The 12,421-nt window shown below is 44.0% G+C and overlaps 1 protein-coding gene across 5 annotated transcripts in view; it reads left to right on the forward strand.

Moving 5' to 3' along the window:
* Positions 1-12,421, forward strand: part of LOC147432788 (binding protein) — a 252,004-nt gene that overhangs the window by 177,586 nt on the left and 61,997 nt on the right. For all 5 annotated transcript variants that reach the window (XM_086492599.1, XM_086492600.1, XM_086492601.1 and 2 more), the window contains 3 exons: positions 1,315-1,436; positions 1,516-1,923; positions 1,996-2,191. In XM_086492599.1, the coding sequence (XP_086348725.1) occupies positions 1,315-1,436; positions 1,516-1,923; positions 1,996-2,191 (726 nt within the window). The remainder of the gene's footprint in view (positions 1-1,314; positions 1,437-1,515; positions 1,924-1,995; positions 2,192-12,421) is intronic.

Consider the following 12,421-nt stretch of genomic DNA (forward strand, 5'->3'; position numbering starts at 1 on the left):
TAATCACTGGGGGAGGGGAATACTCATGAAAGAATCGCCATGCCTCTCCTGAGTCTCTACTTAAGAACAACTGATACAAGTCTCGCTCCATCTGGGCCAAGTAAGCTCGTTTCTTCCGTCGCACAAGGCGCCGGGAAGCAATCCAAGACTGTCTGTAAGTGATGATTCCTAAAAGAAGATCTCTCTCAAGCTGGGCTCTCATCTCTCTGCACTCCTCATCATTCCAACTATTCTTGGGCATGCTCCCAGAATGTCGCCTCCGACCCTGCTGAGTGTGTGGGTATGCCTTTGATGCTGCACCATGCAGTGTCTCAGTGAGTAAAGTGGTGTACTCCTCCATTTAGAGGCCAGGACCAGCTGTAGAGGGAGTGATGATAGTAGCTTCTCATTGCCGGCTATATGTAGGGGCTTGCCTGTCCACGTACTCCGCCATGGGCACCCTGAACCCCATACACGCCACTGCACGCTGATGGGCTGGTTTGATGCCCAGTCAACCTTGCAGAGCCATTATTAGAACATTAGTCCTCTAAAAGGTACATTGATAGTGGTCAAAATCCTTTTAACTAGGATTTTGGAGTCCCTTCAGGTATTTGTGTCGAGCTGTATGATCGTTGTGTGTTGTTTGACACATAAGGCCTGAGATCTAGCTGTAGCAACTCAAGAGATTCAGGGTATTTAGGTGGACGCTTTTCTCTTCTTGTTTCACACCGTATCTCTTGGTCTTATTTGTAGTCTGCTTCTTGATGCTAGGCTAAGGAAGGCACTTGTTTGTATGAGGCTGAAGATTTGTGTTGAAGTTATTTACATATCTGTGGTAATTGAACTCTGGCTGATACAAAGTGTATCTAGTACTTTTCTTAACAGAACACAGCACTGTGAAACATGCAGACATCTTTTGCATTGTGGAAAAGAAGCACCATCTGTGGTTTTTCTGGTGCAAACTATCCTTTGTAATCAGGCCTTTCTTGTTATGATCTGGTCAGTGAGTATGAAGTCTTAAAAAGTAGGAGTAGCTTATCCTTATAAAGAAAGAGAGATGTAAAAAGAACAATTGCTGCATATTTAAACCGTTTATTTCTACATGAGAATGTGCTTTTCTCTTAGAGAATATTGCTCCTCGGGGCTCGTACCTCATCTGTTTGTATTTGAGTTTTGAAACATGCTCAGATGTTGTTTTCTTAATACTTTCATAAATTGTGTTTAGCACCCACAATGAGAAATCCGAACATTTACAGAATACTGAATCCTGTTTAACACGAGGGAGATTTTTCCTTAACAATTATGTTGCCATTTAACGTGTGGAGATCTTTTCAGCTTCCCAAAGATGAGGTGACTGAGAGCACAAGTGAATGGCTAGGATTGCCATGGTTAAATATTGCAATGGAGAAGCAAACAAACAGTACTGATGATTGTGATAACTTGATGAACAAGGAGAGGTAGAATATTTGTTTTGGAGCCCATTGCTAGATTTTAAGTGTCTGTATGGAGCCATAAATATCCACGCTCTGTGTACAGGTTACCTATTAAAAGAGAGGGTTGGCAGATCTACGATAGACTGTGGGATGTAATAAGAGATATGCATGGGAGAGGGAAAGGAGACAATATTTCTGGTCCATCTTTAGGGCAGCGTGCGCGAGGTTTGGTGGAATCAATAAACCTTCCTGCTGCTGAAATGGCTGCTGCAGTGGTTGCAGGGGGGCTTGGTGCTGTTGTCAGTATGAATCCTGGAAAGCTGATTGACAAAGCCATCAAATTGCGTGCTGATAAATTTCCTCGAATTGTATTTCACCTTGTCATGCTGTACATCTATAAGGGATCTTTTGAATCAGCATCAGACTGTGTTCAGCAGTTTCTGTCAGTTTTGCCGCTCTTTCTGGCAAATGAAAATGAGCAATGCAAAAATAGGCTTCAGCTTTTTCTATGGTAATACTACTACATTTTATGAGTACTTACTTTTTATGCCTTTGTTTTGATATTACAATCACTTGTTAACAGGTGCTTGCTAGAGGCTCGTACACAGTTGGCCCTACATGATAATGGTGCAAGGTTTCATCTCATTTCTCAGTTGCTCAGGGAGACTATGGATCATGGAAAGAACATGCTTGCTGCAAGCATCGTAGTCAAGGAGGATAGCAACTATGATGCTGCATCTGTGCAAAGTGTTCTTCAACAGGATAAAATTATCAATGCGGTAAGGACACCTTGCTCTGTGTTAGAGCAGTATACAAACAAAATTTGTGGCATAGTCAGTTTTGTTTACTTGTTGACTACCTACATACTTTATGTGATAAATAAAATTTATCCTGTTATCTCCAAATCAGTAACCAGTTCTTCTATTTGAGTCATGTCAAATAATCAAAATTGACGGCATAGGCAGGATTTGTTTTCTTGGTGGCAGCTGACATTTTCTGGGTGTTACATATAATACATCCATTTATCCCCGATAAGTAACCAGTACTACTATTTTTTTACTTGTCTTTTCCCATTCTTTTATCCGTGACTAGTAAGCAATTTTTCTTTTGCCAAAAACATGTATAAGTGCACAATTCTTACTTGAACGCTGACCGCATCCAGCACACCAAGCGTGTTATTTCGTAATATTTGCTACAATACTAAATATCTCAGCATGCCCTTTAACATTGTCAATTGCTTTCAAAGATGCACTCCAAACTTCCTTAATGTATGCATACCTAGATTTCTTGAGACAAAACAGGGCTGTATATTTATTATTGAAGTACATCGGTTGCTAGGTTGAGAAGGTCAATCTGATAATAAACAGCACAGATTAGTATAAAGTGCTGCTTTGACTCCACCTTCGGATGACACAGCTGGCATATGCAATCTTCTTGCGGGTATATCCTCTGCAGGCAATATGTTCAATCTCCCTCCAAAGCAGCTCGTGACTGCAAAAATCAAGACATGATCGTCATCTGCCCCCTCAAAAAGTAGATGAGGGATCGAACTGCAAAAGCCAATTTACTACACTGCAAGACAAACATGGGCAATGGAGAACCTGTCAACCAATTTGAACAAAATACTCAAGGAGGAGAGGGGACGTGCAAAGATATTGACTGAAGGCCATAACTTATTGATCTTATTGAGAGCCCTGTAGTCACCAAGATAGATTGTTCTTTTGAACAAGAAGAACAAAAGGGTTTGATCTTGGTTGAATTAAACCCTTGGCCAGAAGCTTATCCACTTGGCCGTTATCTCTTCCCGCTGTGTTGGGCGTACTTAGTACAAGGGTTTATTAGGGTGGTGACCAAGTTAAGTAGGCAAAAGATGCTTGTCACAAATTAATGCACTTGAGCAACTCTTCCTCTCTTACTGAAAATCAGATGGCTGAGTTAATATCTGCCCGCACTATGTTACGACATAATGATGAGAGGAAATTGGCCAAATGGTAGACTGGAGCTCGCTAACAAGTTTTTACAGATTAAAATCTGAGAAAGTGAGCAAGCATGTGCTGGCGATGCTAGCAACTAAGCCGCCCGGGAGGACGAACCCTTCTCTGATACCAATGGTTCGAGAAGATGAAGAAGCTCAAGGCATGCAATACAGAGTATGTGTTTCTTAGTGCATAATGAAAGATAAGATAGCCCTAATTGATGGGCATATATACAATGCACGGGGTGAAAAACCTCCTAGTGAGGGGAAAAATGCCTCAGCGATCTAATTGTCTTCACACGCATCACTACCACATATGTATGGTAACACAGCTGGCTTGCGCTTCAACTTGTAAACCCACTTTTTAATAATTGCCTTTTGGCTAAGAGGCAAATCGCATAAAAATTTGAAAACAGCCTTGAGTCTCCTGGGTTCATAAAAGGACAAACTCATAGACCTCCATCTTTGCCATCTCAGCTCCTTTTGCAGACTCTTGATGTCACAATAGGCAACTTGAGAAGAATGACTAACCAATTCCATTATTACACCTCTAAAGCCAACATGAGAAGAATGACTAACCAATTCCATTATTACACCTCTAAAGCCAACAAAAAGGGGGAAAGTATGAATGCGGAAAAGGTGCTCAAAAACTGCTTTGTTCCTTTCAATCCAAATTCGGATGCTTTGAGAAGTGAGCCCTCTTGGGTCACTTATAAACATTACAAGGGGTGCTATAAGCAGAGCCCCAAAAGCATGAAACTCAAAAGCAATTCTGTCACAAAGTGCTGACGTGTCAAGCCATTGAAGAACGGAGCCACTGTGCAGATCCCGACTGAGGGGCTAAAACCCTAAGTAAACAGGCAGAAGCTGAAGCAAGACCATCACACTTTTTTTTTGTAATGTCAGATTGAATTACAAGTGGGAAACCTCAAAGCGAGGAAAACCCATAGAAAGTATTACAAGCTGTAACTCAAAAATAGTCAAAGTAGAGCTGGTAATGGCTAATAGGGAGCTCATCCAAGTCATAGGCAACTTGAAGAGAGTGTCTAAGAGATATCTTGAAGAAAGAAACATATTCCACTTGAATTTGCTGAAACAAGAGGGAATTCCATGCTTTCCACACTGTCCACAGTACCCAGAATCTAACCCAGCCGAAAAAGTATGCATACGGCCGAAGCAAAGGCGAAAGCACTCCAAAGATTCAAAAAAACTTACCAAATCGCGAGCGAAGAGCTGTAAGAGATGCTATCCACAAACTATCTCGTACGAGAACAGGACCATAGAAGATGCGATATATTCTCAATGCCTGCACCACAACGAACGCATCTCAAATAGGCCAATCTCCTAGAGCGCAGTAATTTGCTAGTGGGGAGAACCCCAACAATATATATCCACATAAACAATCGCTCCTTGAGAGGTAGCTTAGCACACTTTCATAACTTTACTCCGCCACCAAGTAACACTCTTATTCATATTCCATACCTTGTTACAGTGTTCTTGGACCCAGGAGGACGACTGCAAATTCTGCAAATGATAATACACTTTCTTTGCCGATATCGAACCAAGCGAAGAACCAGCATAGAGACAATCACAAATTCGATTGTCTTCAACTAGCAGCGGGATGCGAGATACAGAATCGACCAACTCCTTAAGAATGTCCGACATGCATTTGTAGTGTAACCCACGTCCAAAGGTATGAGTAGCCTGCCTGAATGAGAGCACCCGTCTTTCAGCGTCGATGACGTCTGCTATCCTGTCAATACCTTTGTGGGAGAGAAAGTAGGTCTGTCTAGGAGAGCGTTGAACAAGAGTCCGAGCAAAAACTCTACTCCAATGCAAACTCTCCAGTCGAAGTAAATTTCCACAAACCTCATCTCTACCATTCCACAACAATTCTGTCGTGACCACCTTCCAATCTCCCACTAGACTGGAAGCAAAGGGGCATAACGGAATTGTAGCTTCAATTTTACCGAAAACCACATCCTAATACGACGGCTGCCAATGGTCGAAGGCTGGTGTAGAAACTGCTTGAGAGCACAAAAACGCAAGCATCTGCGTCCAAGGCTGTTTTTGCTCAACCAACATCAATAACAAAGTAGCCTTCCTTGCTGTAACATGAGAACACAAATGAAAGATATTCAAGCCACCACAGCGTTTTGGAGTACAGAGCTTCTCCATCGCAAGCAATCGCAAGCCTTTTTTGTGAGAGGAAGTGGACCAAAATTGCTCTAGAATCCGAGACATGAAATCCAGAAGAAGACGGGGTGGCCATTGCAGCAGCAATAGGAAAAATTGCATGTATGCCACCAAAATAGATTGCACTATTCTGAGCCTTACATGGAGCGGCCAGGTAGACAATTTCCAATACTGCAATTTAGATCTCAGTTTATTCTCAACCCATTGCAACAATTTCGCATTGTTAACCGACCAAGCGAACAGATAACCAAGATGTCTCACATTTTGATAAGGCTTCACTATCTCACCTGGCCATAACAGAGCATGCCAATCCATTTGATGCAACGACAACAATTTAGATTTTCAGAAATTCACTTACAGACCTGCAGCCAACCCATAAATATGCAGAGCTTGCGTTATACAACGAACATCCTGAGAATGATTTCTAGGCCAAAATATGGAGTCATCCGCATACGCTTGTGCCACAAAATGATCATGAGCTGGCAGTTGCAGTCCATGTAGCCAACCAGATGCTGTTAAGGAGTCCAAATACAACAGCAGAGGATGTGTAGCAATAGCATACAACATAGCACTCAAAGGGCATCCTTGCCTAACCGATCGATGAAGGTCCAATAATCGAGTCAGCTCACCGTCAAGAATTCCGGCAAATTGACTGTTTTCGTAAAGAAAATAGACTACTTGGCGCATCCTGGGCCCAAAGCCCAAAGCCGTCATGATATAAGCAATGAAGTCCCGGTGAACAGTGTCAAATGCTTTCTCTATATCAATCTGCATAATAAGCACATTGTGTCCAGTATATATTGCATACTCAATTTCAATAAAAACATTGGCAATATTATCCATAATTTGCCTACGAGGAATAAATCCATACTGAGCCGGATGTATGCCGGAAAACAAATGGTCAGCAACGCGAGTAGCTATCATTTTTGAGAACAACTTGTAAACGACCAGTATAAGCGTTATTGGTCGCCAATGTGAAAAGTATTCACACAATGCTTGCTTAGGCAACAATTTCACCAGTCCTTTCCGCGATTGCGGCAAACATTGCACAGTCCATGCATGGTTTATCATGAAAAGGAGAGTCTGCTTAAGGGATTCCCAAAAGCGAAGAAAAAATTCCACTGTAAGCCCGTCCAATCTAGGCGATTTCCAGCGACCAAGATGCAACAAACTGTCGTGCAATTCATCCTCAGTAAAACTCGCCGCAAGGGTTTCTACATCATTCATTGTCAATATAGGATGTACATACGACAACAGTAACTGTCTGGCTTGCAAAACCTCAGTCGAGGAGGCTTTAGGCTTGGCCAAAACACGTTGAAAATGATCCACCATTGAATCCGTGAATTGACCTTTCCTGGTCGTCCATTGCCCAGTTTCATCTTTAACCCTTTTGATAGAGGCAGAAGTCCTCGAATGATGCAAATGCTTAAACAATTGTTTCAATGAACAACCTTTATCCATAAAAGCGTATTGCCTAGATCTAATTTTCCATTTTTCAAATCTTCTCTTATCATTACGCATCAACGAGGTTTTAGCTATGCATAATTCCTCTTGTTCTGAGCTAGTAAGCCTTCTAGTATCTGCAAGACTTTCCAAGGCTTGATAAATCGCCTTATCTTCCTGCACTTTATGTCTCAACTGGTACATGTACCACGAACCATAATCCTTTATGATTGCCTGGATACGCATGACAAAGCGATACCAGGCCACATCCACATCAATAAACATTTGAGAGACAAGTGGAGGAATTACTGCCTCAATCAAAGTTCTAAATGTTGTATGTGAAAGATACGCATTATTAATATGCAACAATCGCTTACGAAGGAGCGAGGAGTCTATATCTACTGCCTGAAAATAGACCCAGAGCCAAAGAGAAAAATGATCTGATAAGGTGAAAGAAGGATCAATCCTCATATCACAGGCAAACATATCATATTGCGGAGTGCCCAGTACATACCAACGATCCAAACATGCTCTATATCCAGAGTGAGCATTATGAGTAAATGTATAACACAGCTCTGAAGAGTGCGTGCTGGCCCATAGATCTATATTACTGACCATGGCATCCCAAGAAGAGCATTCAAAGCTCAACATATGCGAATGACCCGTTGTGTTGTCCGTGTTTGCAGGTGCGTTATTAAAATCCCCTCCCCAAAAAGCATGCGAATGCCAGGGATATTTGACCAACTCTTGCCAAAGACGACTTCGTTGTGCTGAGGCAGGATAAGCATCAATACCAGCAAATTCCAAAATATTTCCTTGGACAAGACATTGAACTACGATCCAACGTCCTCCCAGATTATTTTGTGCTAAAACTGGCTGCAGTTCATGACGCACCATCATAAGCAATCCAAAATCCCGCATAATACGAAGATTGACCTACAAACTCATGTTGATTATTCTCCTGTAACACCACTATATTTGCTTTATTTGTATATACATAATACCAATTTAACTTTCACTTGTCATGGTTGCACAAACCACGCACATTATACGTAAAGCATCTAAGAGGAGAATGCATCTGTACAGTATTTACAAGAGAAGCATGAGGCACTATCATCAAATGGTATTGCCCATGGGCACATCTGCCTCCATACTAACCGTCAATGAAGCGGACTCCATATGCATTCCTTGGTGAGGATTCCGATGCACAGGCAACGACCAAGATGTCGGTCCAAGAAGAGCATCTTTATAGGAGTGTACCACTCTGTCCCACGCTTCACCCAGTGACTTATGATCATGTGATGTAGATGTGGAAGATCCACCACTTCTCGCATCCAAAGCAGACACATAATTTCTTGAAACAGGCAAAACACGGGGCTTAATGGGCTTCTTTGGAGTTTGCCAACCATCAATAGAATCTGTCATTTTAGCCTTTGTAGTAGGATGCACATTAGGCATGCTTTTATTTTGATCTTTCCCTTGTTTGGCCTGCATGCTTCCATTAGCATCCCCCATGTTTGGTCTTACAAATGGAGAGGAGGGGGAGGCAACATGGGTTCCAGATGCCGGAACAGTGGAAAGCGGTAGTTTCAGCAAAGATTCCTGGCATTCGGATTGCATATGGCCAAATTTTCCACAACCGAAACATGCACCTGCAAATTTTTCCCATTTGAGTTTAAATAGCCTTTTGCCTACCATCGGATCACCAGAGTCAACCATTATTTCGTAACGGCACCGGCGTATCCGTATCCCACAACACACAAAATCTATTGGAATTAGTATCCAAATTTGGGGGGCATATCACTTTGCCCAACTGCGCAGCTAGGAGAGGCAAAAAATGCTTCCAATTTCGTGGAAATCCAACTATTTCCACCCAAACTGGGCACCTATGTCGAATCAAGCTCTGATAGTCTTTAGTAAGCACCCAAAGCAATACATGTGTCATTTGCATATTGAAAAACAAGGGCGACATTTCCAATAATTGCAAGCGAGCTTCCATGTTTGCCAGTAACACCTTATAAAAGCCAGGGGCACCAAAGTACACTCTTCGGACAGCTTGTCTTTTCAACAGGAAATCAACCCATTGACCTACATCCTGTGCCGAGGATATCTTGCCAGGGAAGAACAGAATGATCGCATTCAACGCATATTGTGCTACCGTATCCATAAGCTACTGAACCGGAATAACCACTTCGGAAGCTGGCTGCTGACCTTCCCAAGCATTCCGAGCATCAGCCGTCAACTCACATTCAGTCAAAGGAAGTATATCAGCCAACATTTGTAGCTCTCGACAAACATGTTTAGCATCCTCAACATCCCCGCGTAACTGAAGCATATAGTGCTTGCCATAATCCTGAATCACACATTGCACACGCATGACGAAACGATACCAAGCGATTTCAGGATCCAAATACATTTGGTCAACCAATGGAGGAGTAATTTCATGAATCATATCACGAAACATCTCATGTGAAAGATAGGCATTATTGATGTGCAACAAACGTTTCCTAGAGAGAAACTGATCCCCCTGCAGTCGTCTAAAACGCAATGTCATCATAACTGGGACATGATCAAATAACAAGAAGGTGTGGTCAATGCGCATCTCGCATACATACTCATCATATTGTTGCATGTTAAGGACATACCACCGATCTAATCGTGCGCGATAGGAGCAAGCATTATTCTAGAAAGTGTACCAATAAGCATCTGGATGCAAAAAGGTCCACAAATCCAACATCCGTGTGCATGCAACAAGATCTGCCCAGGCGTGCACTTCCACACCCACACACACACACACACACACAAAAGATACGCAACCAGCTGATGTGGGGAGACTCTCCCCGTGAGAAAAAAGTATGTACAATGAGGGCTAAATCACGAGCTGGGAGGAGGAAAAAGCCACATTGGTGGCCAGTAGTGCCATCTAGGCACACCCTGCAACAAGGTGAAGAAAGGCCCTGGGCGCTAAAGTCACGAGAAAGCCTCTCGGCGCTCCCACATGCGGTCGAAGTTGCCGTGCAGGCTCTCAAACTGACTCCTGAGTGTATTACTTAGCTCCAGCCAAATGTCTCGAATAGTCTCTGCCGGTGGAACAGGGCCAGCGTCGAAGATGCGAAACCAGTGGGCCGATGATCCAGAGTGTCAAGCTGCATATGAGCTCCCAACACCACTCTCTATCACTGCACCACTCATAAGGGATGAGCTTTGTGGCAAGATGAAGTGTAGGTCGACCCTCGTAAATCACTATCATCCTGTTGGTGGAAGCTAACTCAAAATGGAGCACAGATCCCGTGAGAGTGGACCAATCTGCAGCGCCGTAAGTGTAGTGTCAGGCTGTAGAGAGGGTTGACATCAGCCAGAGAACCCGAAGCCAAACCTGTTGTACCATGGGGCATTCCCACAAAAAATCCAAAGGATGGCCACAAGCTGCACAAACTGTCAAGAAGCTGCAAGCAATGAGGACCTCCAGATGCGTGAAGGCCTCCATCCAGTTGGGAGCTGCTACCTCAAGAGGGGTGTGCGTCTCAGCTGGCATAGCCTCTGTAATATCTTGACACATGCTGTGCACCTCCCTCATGCCTCGTAGATAGATGCTCTAAACCTCCTCGGGAAGGTCTGAAAACTGTAGCCAGTCACCGAAAGTGCGGGCTGGACCCTCTGCCATGGGACCCCAAGAAACATGAGGCCTGCTGCGAACCAAATGGCCTCTCTGTGTGCTAACCATGGGGTTCCAAACAAGAGGCTGTCTCAAGCTCTCCTCCAGACCACTCCGTAGCTGCTTTCAAGACCTAAGCAGGTTTGCAGCAAACCGGTCCTCCTAGCTCCTGCTCAGGCCGACTCCATGCATCTTTGTAAAGATCCACCTAGTGCAAGGGCCGCCCGTATGAGGAACTCAAGCACAAATTTGATGTAGCAACAAATCCTTCGAAAGCTCCTCCGTTGGAAAAAGTTCTCTCACCACAAGCTTCTCAAGGAGGGCTCTGCTTTGTCGTGCAAGGTCGATAATCCCTAGCCCTCCCTAAGAACACGGTAAAGTGATGACCTGCCAGGACACTTTGTCCTTGGCTGATTCTGTGTCGCGCCCAAACCACAAAAAGTTCCTGATCAGCCTCTCCAGCTAGTTTATATAGGAGCTCGAGAAGATCTAGCAAGATGTGATGTACCAGATAGAAGCCAAAATCACCTCGTCGGCCACTACAACTCTACCTGCCAAAGACAGTTGTGCAGAACTTCAATGAAGCAGCTTCCTCCTAATGGTGAGGAGCAGAGGCGTATGCTGCTCTGGAGACAAATCCAAGCTAACTTGACAGCCCAGATAATGTACAGAAGTCCCTGGGGGGATCCACTTGAAGCCCCTCTCTCAACGACCAGTCAGGCGTAGGAGCACTGCCAACCCAGAAATCCACAGTCTTCCTCCAATTGATCAGTGTCCCTGATGCACAGCAAAACACCTCGAGAGCCTTCTCAGACTTGTGCAGACTGGCCTCATGGCCCTTCAAGCACATGCTTGAGTCATCAGCAAACTCAACGTCAAGCAACTCATCTCCCCTAATAGGGAGCTCCAAACCAAGCAAACCAACCTCCTGTAAAGTCAAAAATCTGCTCATCGCCTCAGCATAGAAGCGAAAAGGGAAGGGGGCAAGAGGGCAACCTTGTCTAACCAAACGCATGAGCATGAAGCGTTCCCCTCTTCCCCTTGCCAAGGGCACCTGATTGTGTGCACAGCTATAAAGTGCTGACACTCCTATGATCCAAGCGTCTGAAAAGCCGATTCTGTGTAGAGTGCCCTCAGGAAATCCTAGTCAACTCTGTCGTAAGCCTTCACAAAATCAAGGAGTATCACAAGATTCTTTCCTCTGAGACGTGCGAGGGCAGACGCCCCCTTGAAGGTAAAGATATTGTCAAGGATACTTTGCTCCTTGACAAAACCTGTCTGAGTCCCATGTATAATGCTCTCAAGTAGTGGCTGAATCCTCAAACTCAGAGCCTTTGCTAAGATTTTGTAGGCCGAGTTGAGAATAGTGATGGCCCGCCACTGTCGAATCTCATCCAAGGAGCCTCTCTCCTTGGGAATGAGGTAAATCAGACCCTCAGTGTAGCTGGGCTACAGTGTCTCTCTATAGGGAAAAACAATTACTGTTGGTCGTGGGTTCACACTTGGTGGACTTGACATGTGGCAGGAGTGGTGGTTTAGAGGACACTATGGCCAGCTCTTCTCGGCCACAATTTGGGATAGGTGCAGATGGACGGTCAGAGATATTTGATGATAGTTGTTGGTTGCCCTTTTGGGTTGTATATATATTCACAGTTTCTTGAGTCGTGTTATGGTCAATGAGTCTTGAGTCTAGCGTCGAGTCGAGTCTACATCACACACGTCACCCTCCCTGCACATCTT

This window comes from Adiantum capillus-veneris, chromosome 20, assembly GCF_014529385.1.
Source record: "Adiantum capillus-veneris isolate H3 chromosome 20, ASM1452938v2, whole genome shotgun sequence".
NCBI lineage: Eukaryota > Viridiplantae > Streptophyta > Polypodiopsida > Polypodiales > Pteridaceae > Adiantum > Adiantum capillus-veneris.